At 46.2% G+C, this 12210-nt stretch overlaps 1 protein-coding gene across 1 annotated transcript in view; it reads left to right on the top strand.

Moving 5' to 3' along the window:
- Positions 1-4269: 4269 nt before the first annotated feature.
- LOC141085937 (flavin-containing monooxygenase 5-like) overlaps positions 4270-12210 on the top strand; it is a 37648-nt gene continuing 29707 nt past the window's right edge. Inside the window, exons 1-2 of the mRNA XM_073571596.1 lie at positions 4270-4442; positions 5288-5476. Coding sequence (XP_073427697.1) covers positions 4311-4442; positions 5288-5476 — 321 coding nt within the window. The 5' untranslated portion in view covers positions 4270-4310. The remainder of the gene's footprint in view (positions 4443-5287; positions 5477-12210) is intronic.

The raw sequence follows: 12210 nt of genomic DNA, 5'->3' as shown, positions 1-12210 counted from the left end.
AATCTGCTGGGCAGGAAGTAGATGATCATCATACCTGTTGCTCACAAGCTGCAGTTGCGCACACAGGCCACAACAAGCTCATCCACTTGTTTTTCCCAGGAAAGTGTCCAATTGTCCATGCCCCAGGTGTATGAAAGGAGGCATAAATACCAAGCCACACCCACAAGCGCAAATACTGAACGCACACATTGCCAAGTTGCTAGCCATGGAGATGTTGCAGTTTAGGCTTGTGGGGACAGTCTTTCCGTGATCTTTTGGCTGTGGCTGCCCCACAATACTCGGTTCTTAGCCGGCACTATTTTTCCCAGTGTGCTGTCCCCGTGTTACACCAGCACGTCTTAAACAATCTAAAGCGTGCTCACGCCATAACCGGGAAGGTCCATCTTACAACACACGTGGACAAGTACTTGTGGCCAGGGACGATACATATGTCACGGCACACTGGCTGAACCTGGTGGAGGGTGGGACAAAGTCTCAAACTGGACCATCAACACATCCTACCCACGCCACAAATAGCAAGCCCAACCTCAATCAGGGTTTCCGCCTCATCATATACATCCAGTCTCCCCTCTTCCTCCTCCGCCTCATCATCCTATGGTGAATTACCCTCCACATCACTCCCAAGCTGGGAGCTGTGCATCGGCAAAATGCTCTGCTGAAGCTGATCTGCTTAGGTGACACACCACACACTGCAGCAGAGCTTTGGCAAGGAATAAAGCAGACCAATCAGTGGCTCTCCCCACTGCAACTCCAACCTGGTCTAGTTGTCTGACAATGGGCGTTACCTGGTGGCGGCTTTAAAGCTCAGGAAGCTGGTACACATGCCATGCATGGCTCACGTGCTGAACCTAGTGGTGCAGAAATTTATAAAAACATACCCTGACTTGCCATACCTACTTGAGAAGGTGCGCTGTATTTGTGCCCATCTCCGCCATTCCTCAACCTTAATTCCTTTAATTTGCCAAACCACAAACTCATTTGCGGTCTGCCAACACAGTGGAATGCAACATATCATATGTTGGCAAAGGTAAGTGAGCAGCAGAGGGCACTTTCTCAATACCAGCTTAAACATGCCCATCAGACTCAGCCAAGACACAACTGTCGAGTGGGTGTGGATCGCTGATATTTGTGAGGTGCTTGTTAACTGAGTACGGCACCAAGCTTGTGAGCAGTTATCAGGCTATTAGTGTAACCATCCCTATGCTATGTCTGCTGAAAAAAAAAATTGCTGCAGAATCAAAAAATGGAATCTGTGTGCCCAGCAGCTGGGTATGGAGCAAGATTTCACAATGGGTGATCCTACCCAGCCAATATCAGGTGACATTGGGGGGTGAAGAGGATGATGAAAATGAGGGAGGACTTTTTCAGTAGTACCGTGGGGACATGTCATGCTACAGAGGGGAATCCAAACCCCAGCTTCATGTCTGTCCAGCATGGGTGGGCAGAAGAGGTGGAGGAGAGGATGGGTATTCCTTCAGGGGTCACAGAAAATTTGCCTCTATGCAGTTTGACACACTTCATATCTGACGGTCTGTGCTAAGACCCTTGCGTAATCCACATTTTCAATAGCAACCTATACTGGTTAGCCACCCTTCTAGACCCACAGTGCAAGGACAAATTTCCTTTGCTACTGTTGCAGTCACCAAGGGGTTTCACAATGGAATCCTTCAAGAAGTCCATTGTCAATCATTTGATGGCAACAGCACCCTCAGACACCACTGCTAGCAGAGATAACGGCTCTGTGCAACAGCATGCATTAATGGGGAGAGATACGCCAAGCAGGTCCAAAAGAGGTGGTGGTAAAATGTCCACAAACTGGGCTATCTTCAATAAACCAGCTCATCACCAAGGACTAGCTGGAACAGTAGCGATGTCAAGGAGGGAGAAGTTGAACAAGATGGTCAACGACTATCTAAGTGACCATACCTGCGTCCTTCCTGACACTTCTGTACAGTTTAATTACTGGGTATCCAAGCTGCATAGTTGGCCTGACCTCTCCTATGCCTTGAAGGTGCTGGCCTGCCCTGCTGCTAGTGTGATGTCAGCAGGTTTTCAGTGCAGCAGGGGCAATCAGATACACACCCACAGTTGACAACAGAATGCTGACTCTAATAAAAAAATTTATCAAGGACTGGATTTTGCCACAGTATTTAAGCCCTCCAGATGACAGTATCCCAACCCAAAGTCACCCAACACATTATTTATTTATTTTTTTTAAATTGGTGATCACATCCATCCCATTCTCTTCCCATACAAGCCCCTTTTCTTCTTACACATGTTCTCAAAACCTGCTTCTGACACATGTACCTCATGGTCAATAAGCTAAAAACAGTTGTTAATAATTCCCATCGGAGGCACTTGTGATGAGACTGTCTTCCGTCATCAACCATGCTATCATGCCCCTTGGGCTAATTTTTGGAGACACTATTGCTATGCCTGGGCACGGCCACCTCTATGCTAGCAGTCCTGGCTTTATCATAATGGTTTGGCACTTCAGACCTGCCTTGCTTCCTTCATCAACCATGAGACAGCCCCTTGGGCTAATGTTTTGAAGACACTAAATCTATGCTTACACATTGGGCAGTGGCACAACAAGGACAGTCCAAACTTTATAATTGTGAATCCCTTGTGGTGATGGGTGGCTCCTTCCTGCATTAACCATAACACAGCCCCTACCCCTAGGGCAGATTGCTCTCCTTACACACTTTAGCTGTCAGTAGATTGCCTCCAGCATCACTCGCTCTTATGGTACTTCTGATATATCACTGGCACTGCGTAAGTGGCATGAGTCCTGCTCTTCCGGCAAAAAAACCAAAGGACTTAAAATAGTGTAGGGTTTTTTTTCTTTTACCACTGCTTCACTAGAATGTACAATCGTGTTTACAGCATACTTTTACACATTTTTTTTTTTTAGCGTTTCCTCAGCCCCCAGACCGCTTTGAAGGGTCCTGCAGATAATTACTTGCATTTTCCATTGACTATCATTGGACTCGCTATTTGTACCGAATACCTGTGTATTGGGGTATACTTGGTATGAGTATAGCGAGTCCAAATACTTCAGTACTCATCCCTAGTTGTGATGGGTGTATTAACAGTATCTGTATGATTTAGAGCCCAAAAAATCAATACTGCACTGTTAATGGCTAAATGTGAAATAAAGATTGAAGTGGGTTACAATTTAAACATTGAGACTGTACATCAGACTTCCAAATGTCATCCATGTACCTGCCATACCACAGACAAGCTTTGTTTTCACATTACTGCTGTTTCTGCTGAAAATGCTTTGATTTTTTTAATTCAGCTACTGTTAATGTGTTTAGCTGTCATTTTTCACACTGGTAACACTGATTAACAGTGCCATGAGTACCTGAAACAGATGTTACCCAAGGAATTAAGCCTGCCAGTCTTGTATATGTTCATTTATGACTTTGATAAATGCTGCACGGATTGAGTTAGTTTGTCCTATTGATGTGACAGAAGTGGAGGTGGAAAGTAATCCCTATACTGGAGGGTGTATCTGACTATCGTTTTACATTAGATCTGCCATTTGGAGACCAGTGTGGGTTTTTTCTCTTGTATCCCATATTTTTAATAAGCTACAAATCTGTTAAATTTAACCTTGGATAACATTAACAGTTTAGCAATTTTCACTGCACAAAAATCATTTTTTGGTACATTAATGGCATAACTTCATTGATGTGACAAACAATGGCTCAAGGAATGATCTCACCTAAAACTGCCTGCAAACATAGGGCTAACCTGCAGGTAAATGCATTAACCTCTGCTGGCCAGATGGGATTTTAAGTGCTGCTATATAGAGAACTAAGTTTTACTAACTGAAACTGATCTCTATATAATGGATCACTTCACAAGTGTGGTGCAGGGGAGTGATTACATCACCGCTCAGTACTAGGAGCACCGCTGTAATCCCCTGACACTAAGTGTCAGCTTGGTCTGCGCACACTCGGCAGGCTGTCACTCAAAGTGCTGCGGGACCATTACAGCCATACTCCCAGTATACTGAGCAGTACTGTAAACACTCCCCTGCACCGTCTGGGTAACAGAGCACCATAACATGGAGATTAGTGATCTAAAACTTAATTTTATTTATGTAGCAGCACTTCATTTCAGCTGGTTACACTAGGCTTTAATGCAATTTACCTGCAGATTAACCTTACATCGGCATGTAAATTTATTGGTGATGTCAAGTTCCCTTTAATTATCCAACTTTGACTGAAGCATTGCTTGTATTCACTCTCTCCTAACTTTTCTTTTTTTATGATTTATAAAGGTAAACTGTACCCACCACCATGGTTAAGAAAGTTGCTGTGATTGGCGCCGGTTGCAGTGGCCTACCTGCAATTAAGTCTTGTCTTGATGAAGGCTTAGCGCCTACATGCTTTGAAAGGAGTGATGATATTGGAGGCCTCTGGAGGTTTAAGGTATATTCACAACTTAAGCTAAAAACAACTTTGATGCCTATAATATGCTGTTCTACTAAAGAGATGTCACCCCTCAAATGCAAACTGAAGAATATAAAATGGTCTTGTAAGGCACTTGGTTCCTATCATGTCAGCAGTATAAACTTCATTGTAAGGAGTGTGACACTCTTTATTGCATAAACAAGGGTCTTTGGTACCCCCTTGGTCTGACCAAGGGCCTTGTTCACCATTGCACCTCCCATAATTTGCAGTTTCCTGACCAGACTGCCCACTGGACTCTTCCACACAAGCACCAGTAACAAAATAAGTTTTGCTGAACATTTTCCCACAAATGTACATCCATCTGATCAGCTCTAATAGCCTGCCTGCAGATCGGATATAACTCTCAAAGCTACAACTCCTATTTTAAAGGGTTGTCCCTTAAACATTTTAATAAATCTTAAAATAAAAATTCATAGTTGGATGTATTTATAAAAAAAAAAAAAATCCTGTCACCTTATACATAATCAGATATATCATAGCTTCTGGCCAGAAGAGAAAGCAAGAGTATACAGACAAGACACCCCAGCTAAGTCTTTGTAAGGTAAAAGCTTTTTTTTTTTTTTTTTTTTTTTTTTATGCATCCTCCCCTGCCCAGGAGATGTGGCAGGATCAGACCATGCTCCTACAGTCATATGCAGCCATTACACAGCAGGGGCAAAAAAAGCACAAAGTCATGAGACTAAAAGCTTCATGGCTCCTGTAATGTGTTTCCTTGCATGTTGTGCATCTGCAGAGTGGGTGTCTTTGCTAGGTTAACTGTTTGATTGAACTGCATTTGACAGGCGTGACTTTTGTCATTGCAGACAGATCCTGAACAAAACCGAGCCAGCATTTACCAGTCTGTTATTATCAATACATCAAAGGAAATGATGTGCTACAGCGACTACCCAATACCAGAAGACTTTCCCAACTACATGCATAACTCTAAAGTGCTGGAATATTTCAAGCAATACATGAATCACTTTCAACTTCAAAGATATATCAAGTTCAAGGTAATCACTATTCTCGTAAATATCAGACAAATGAAAGAAAATTGGAAAATCTTGAGAAATTCAAGGCTCCATACACATGGTGGGGAGGCTGAATGTATAGGAGAAAAGATGCACAGGAAACCAAATAAAACATAATATTTATTGGGAATATAGTACTCAAACGTAAACATGAAAATGGATTGCATAGTGGAGACGGTGAATGGTCAGACAGGGCACCACAGCCACATGGATGACACAAGATGCACAGGTGAACAAAGGGGATATAACAATGCATAGTGTCAGGAACCATACTCAATCTAAAGCTGGTGAGGGATTACTCAATGCCAGAGGGAGCCAGTACATCCATTGAGGTGGTAAGGGAAAATAAAGGCTGTGCAATAGCTTATTTTACATGGGAGTTTTGTCCCACTACCCCAACGCGCGTTTTGGCTACAGTGCCTTCTCTATCTTGTTTGGCATTTTGTGTCATTCATATAGCTGTGGTGCCCTGTTTCTCTGACCATTTTACTGTTTCCACGATGCCATCCATCTTCATGTTTACCTGTTTGAATACTTTTTTTATATTCTCAAGTATTTTATGTTCTATTTGGTCTCCTGAGCATCTTCGTCTCCTGTGTCCATTCTTGCTATTTTTGCACTATAACCTTTGAACATGATACTCACTTTGATACAGGGTCATTTGACTGCTTACTATTTTCCTGTCTCTATTAGCCCACATGTATCTATGGTGGGGAGGCTGTTTAGTGGAATTTAGAGTCCTGTACCCTACAGGACATGGGCAGCTATCTGCCCCCTAGAAGTGATTCTACTGTGGAGGGTTTCAGAAACACCATCTGTCAGACCCCAGTTGTCCCCACCCAAATTTCAAGTTGAAATTAAAAACCTACTGCTTCATGCAAAATGCCTAAGCAGTAATGTATCAATCTTTATTTACAGGAATACCTTGAGGCTGTGTGCACACGATGCAGATTTGCAGCGGATTTTACCGCGCAGAAACATTGCATTTCTGCATTGTAATGTACAGTAGCCTTAAAATCAATGTAAAAAAACCCGCTGTGCAGATGCTACAGATTTTTCCACGCAGTTTTCCCGCGGTACAAAATCCGCAGCATGTTACTTCTGTGCGGTTTTCCATCTCCCCTGTCACCAAATCCACAGGGGGAAAACCGCAATGGAAAACCGTTCAAAAAACGCATGAAAAATGCAGGTCATTTGACCTGCGGATTTCTTCCATTCTGCACGGAAAAATCCGCAGGGCCAAAAAGTACATCTGCACTCAGCCTGAATCTCAAACTGCAAATGTCAAGCAACTTTTTTTTTTTTTTTTCCTCTTCTAGACTAATTGTAATTTAGATAAACAGCCAGTTTTTTCCATTCTACATGACGGCACCACGAGAGAGGGGATCTGCCCCACAAGGACAGGAAACCTTCAAGATAAAAGGGGCGGCTCCTCTCTCCGCATCAGTTGGTTTCCTGTCCTCGACGGGGAACCCTCAAGATGAAAGCCTCTTGAAGATTTTGAAGAAAGAAGAGGATGCCTGGACCCGGGTCAGGTGATTAATGGCAGGCATGGATTTGCTACACCCGACGCCGGGTACCGGTAGTCGCCTCGGGAGCCATATATGCCTATGTCCCCCCTGAGCGAAGGCATGGCCACAGCCGGTAGGGCAGATGCCCAGGCGAAGCGGGGTACCTTGGCGGTGGACCCTCCAAGATGACAGCACACAAAGAAGGTCCAGGGAGGCCACTTGCAGTGTTCCCTCCCTGTCGACATACAGTGGCCATGCAGCCCAGGAGACACATCGGTGCCCGGGCAGAGAAAAAGGCTCCTCGGAGGCCACAGATAGTGTACCCTCCCTGTTGAAGACCAGACACCGGACCCCGCAGCGAAAAGGAAAGGTATACCTGCAGTCAGTGGTGGCCAGGCCATCGGGCAGGTAAGGGGTGTCTGGGGGCCCCGAAGCAAGTAGGGCCCAGGCGCTCACCCGGCCCAGGTCCGTATGGCCGCACCGGGAGGCGCGCGCGTTGGGAGCGCGCATAACGTCCGATGAACCGGAAGTAGAGCGACGCGCACAGCACCGCAGGGCCTGCGAGAGGCAGAAGGTGTGCACAGTCCCGGGGGGGCACGCAGAGGCATGGGGCACGCACGCGCGCGTCCACACACACTAGTGGGGCAGGTGCGGGACCAGGTGGTCCAAAAAAAAAGGTGCTATTTAAGATCGCCAGAAAAGGCGAGCAGGCGTCACAGCACCAACTTTGAGTTGGAGGTGACTACTCGCAGCATAATGGAGAGCCCTTCGCCAGAGCATGTGCCACCGCGCCAGGAAGCAAAGGGGAGGCGGTCGTGCTCAGAGGAGAAAGCAAAGACACGCCGCCGCAGCAGTAGTGTGAGCCACTTGGGCAGCGCACGGGCGGATCGTCACCGCAGGAAAGAGGGGTCCATAGTCTCATTGGGAGACAGTGAAAGGACCAGTCAGCCTCCAGATCCGGTACCCGTTCTGTGAAGCGCCCGAGTGGTGAGTGAACTTCGAGAAAGTCCAGTAATCTAATGTCTGTTCTTTTTCTCCTCTCTTCCCTCTCCTCCTCCTCCTCCTCCTCCTCCTCCTCCTCCTCTTACATACATTGATGGGGTGGAGTATAGGAGGTCCCTAAGAAATGTAGAGGAAAGTCTAAAAATGTGCTTTATGTAAAAGTCCCATAGAAGCAGCCTGGAACAAAGTTATGCCAGGAGTGCATTTATAAGACCATAGCGGAGGAGACGCCCTCATTTTCGGATAGTCTGAGGTCCATAATTCAGACAGAAGTTTCCAAGTCAGTAAGAGCATTACAATCTGTAGATACAGAGAAAAACTAGATCAAGCCCCTCAGGGGTCTCAACAAGACTCTACAGGGTCAGAGGACGACTCAAATAAGACGCAGTATTCAGGAAGTAGCTCGGACGGGGAAGATACGTTCCCAGTAGAAACTACGGATGAACTCATTAAAGCAGTTAGATCTACCATGGGGCTAGTAGAAGAGCAAGCAAAAAAGACAGCCCAAGAACTCATGTTCAGTGGACTGCAAAAGAAAAAACGTAAGACCTTCCCTGTTAATGAGCAACTGAAAGCACTCATAAAACGCAAATAGGAAAAACCAGAAAGGAAGTCCCAGATAACGAATTCCCTGAAGAGGAGATACCCCTTTGAGGAAGAGGCATCCTCATCCTGGGATAGGGCCCCCAAAATTGATGTAGCGATATCAAAGGTCGCCAGAATATCTTCCCTACCCTTTGAGGACCTGGGGTTTCTAAAAACCGCTGGACCGTAAGGCGGACAATTGCCTTAAGGCAGCCTGGGAAACCTCGGCTGGGGCACTAAGACCCGCCATCGCAGCCACTTGTGTGGCTAGGTCCCTGAAGATATGGACAGACAACTTGGAGGATCAATTAGAACAAGGAGTTCCCAGAGAGACGATTCTGGAAGCATTACCGGCTATTAGAGTGGCGGCAGACTTTCTCGCAGAGGCGTCAGCAGATTCGGCCAGGCTAGCGTCAAAGTCAGCAGCCTTAACCAATGTAGGAAGGCGTGCGGTGTGGCTCAAATGCTGGCCGGGGGACACCCAGGCAAAAATGAAACTTTGCTCTCTACCATGTGAAGGAAATTTCTTATTCGGTCCGGCATTGGATGAAGTGTTGGAAAAAGCGAGTGATACAAAGAATTTTCCGAAACAACCATTTCAAGCCTTTCGGCGCTCCTTTCAGAGGGGCCGAAAATTCAGAAGGCAACAATTTAAAGATCGTGACAAACAATTCTGACAGACGATACAGAGGAGGGAGAGGCTTCTATTTCAGTAAGCCCCCAAGAGAAGCCAAAAAACCCTCCCAGTGATGGTCCTTCTCAGGTGGGGGGGAAGGCTCTCACTTCCTCCCAGCCTGGGAAAGGATCTCATCCAGCACCTGGATCCGACAGATAGTAGGGTCAGGTCTGGAGTTAAAATTCCACCACTGGCCACCACAAAAATTCATTCAAACTCCGGTACAATCATCTCAAGAAAGACAAGAGTTTGGAAGAGGAGGTATTATCACTTATACAAAAACTCGTACTGGAAGAAGTTCCAGAAAAAGTAAAGAAGGAAGGCTTTTACTCCCCCCTATTTCTGATAAAGAAACCAGACGATTCCTGGAGGACGATTATAAATCTGAAAGGCCTCAAGTATCTAGTAGTCCCATCATTCAAGATGGAGACGATAAGATCTACAGTGAAACTCCTCTTCCCTCGGTGTTACATGTCAGTCCTGGATCTCAAGGATGCTTACTATCATGTCCCGATCCAGCAGCAAGACCGCAAATATCTCAGGGTGGCAGTCCAGATAAAATCTCAGTGGCATCACTTTCAGTATAAGGCTCTGCCCTTTGGGGTAGCAACAGCACCCCGGGTCTTCACGAAATTAATTGCGGAGGTCACGGCACATCTCAGAGAAAAAGATGCTCTAGTAATACCATATCTGAACGACTTCTTGATAGTGGGGAAAGATTTCTCTCACTGTCAGGAACGAGTCAAGATAGTGATAGAGACTCTTCAGACTCTGGGTTGGCAACTGAACCTCAAAAAATCCAGGTTGGAGCCAACAATGGTCCAGAATTTTTGGGGCCTAACAATAGACTCGGTAATACAGGAATGTCGCCTCCCAAAGGAGAATGAAGAGAAAATCAAAAATATAATCAGGACAACATTAGGAAAGCCAACAATGACTCTGAGGAAAGCCATGTCAGTGTTGGGGTCCCTAACCTCCTGCATACCAGCGGTAAAATGGGCTCAATTTCACACAAGGGAACTTCAGTGGTGTGTGTTACAAAGCGATCTGACGCTTCAAGGGCAGTTAGAACAGAAGCTCGCCATCCTGGATCCTGTACTCCAGTCACTAAGATGGTGGTTACAGAGAGTCCTCTCCGAGGGGAGTACCCTGGACATATACAGCCTCCAGAGTAGTCACGACAGATGCCAGTCCCTGGGGCTGGGGAGCCCATCTAGACACCCTATGGCTCCAAGATCCTTGGGCTCAGGAGGAAAAAGATCTATCCTCAAACGAGTGGGAGCTACTAGCCATCGAAAGAGCGCTGGAAGGATTGCTGACACACCTGAGAGGACATCATGTGAAAGTCCTATCGGACAATCGTACAGCAGTTGCATACGTGAACCATCAGGGGGGCACCCGTTCTCGGGCATTAATGGAAATAGCAAGAAGAATCCTGACTCTGGCGGAACAGTTTCTCTCATTATCGGCCCTGCATATCCGAGGCGTGGACAACCTGAAGGTGGACTTTCTGAGCAGAAACCGCTTAAAGCAAGGTGAATGGTGCCTAAAAGAGTCCATTTTTCAACAAATTGTGCAGAGGTGGGGAAAACCCATAATAGATCTCTTCGCCTCAAAAACCAACAGAAAAGTTCAAAAATTCTGCTCCCTAAGGCCAGCAGACATGCCACTGGCGGTAGACGCCTTCAGGATAAAATGGACATCAGGTCTCCTGTACGCCTTCCCTCCGATATGCCTCATTCCATTAGTCCTGAAGATCAGGGAGGACCAAGCCAGAGTAATTATGATGGCTCCCTTTTTTGGCCAAAAAGGCCGTGGTTCTATTGGCTAAGAGTGATGTCAGTGACAGACCCATGGGTGCTCCCAGAGGACCACGACCTCCTAACACGGGGTCCCTTCAATCACCCTCCGAATTCCAGGCTGCATTTGACAGCCTGGAATTTGAAAGGTCACTGTTAGAGGAGAGAGGTTTTTCAGCAAGGTTGATTGCCACCCTAATCAGTAGCAGAAAGCCAGTGACTACAAAAATATACAGGAGAATATGGAGAATTTTTGTCCACCTCAGGCCCAATACAGGAGGGGGAAGTACCTGTGAGGGCAGTGCTAGAGTTTCTACAAAGGGGTTTAGACTTGGGTTTAGCGGTCAGCACCCTGAAAGTACATGTGTCAGCCCTGGCAGCATTAGTCAACTATGACCTGGCAAACGATAGATGGGTCGCCAGATTTATCCGGGCCTGTACTAGAGCTGACTCTGTCCCATCTCCTAAACCTCCTCCCTGGGATCTAAATTTAGTCCTATCATCGCTAACAGAAAGCCCATTTGAACCAATAAACGCAACATCAGATAAAGTGTTAACTTTAAAAACAGCCTTGTTAGTGGCACTCACATCGGCACGTAGGGTTGGGGACTTACACGCACTATCAGCAGACCCGCCATACACTCAGGTTATGGACGATAGTCGTGTTAAGATTAGATCCAGCATACCTCCCTAAGGTAGTGTCGAAATTCCACAGAGCTCAGGAAGTCTTGCCATCCTTTTGTCCTAACCCCAGTAACAAAAAGGGAGAGAGATTACATTGCTTAGACGTTAGGAGATGTAGTTAGAGGTGACAAAACCATGGAGGAAACAGAGGGCCTTATTTGTCTCATATCAGGGGGCATGGAAAGGCCTTAAAGCCTCTAAGCAAACTATAGCTAGATGGGTGAGAGAGGCCATCATACTAGCATATAGTAGTGCAGGCAGGGCTGTTCCAGAGGGCCTAAAAGCCCACTCCACGAGGGCCATGGCAACGTCCTGGGCGGAGAGAGCGGACGCCTCCATCGACCAAATCTGTAAGGCGGCCACTTGGTCCTCTCCATCTACCTTTTTCAGACATTACAGATTAGACCTATCTGCTGCCTCTGATCTCACATTTGGGAGAAGAGTGTTACAGGCAGTGAT

Source organism: Dendrobates tinctorius, unplaced genomic scaffold (genome assembly GCF_039654945.1).
Source record: "Dendrobates tinctorius isolate UK_male_01 unplaced genomic scaffold, ASM3965494v1 ptg000029l, whole genome shotgun sequence".
Lineage (NCBI taxonomy): Eukaryota > Metazoa > Chordata > Amphibia > Anura > Dendrobatidae > Dendrobates > Dendrobates tinctorius.
Note: the sequence above shows the minus strand (reverse complement) of the source record. Positions and strands in the feature narration are given on the sequence as shown.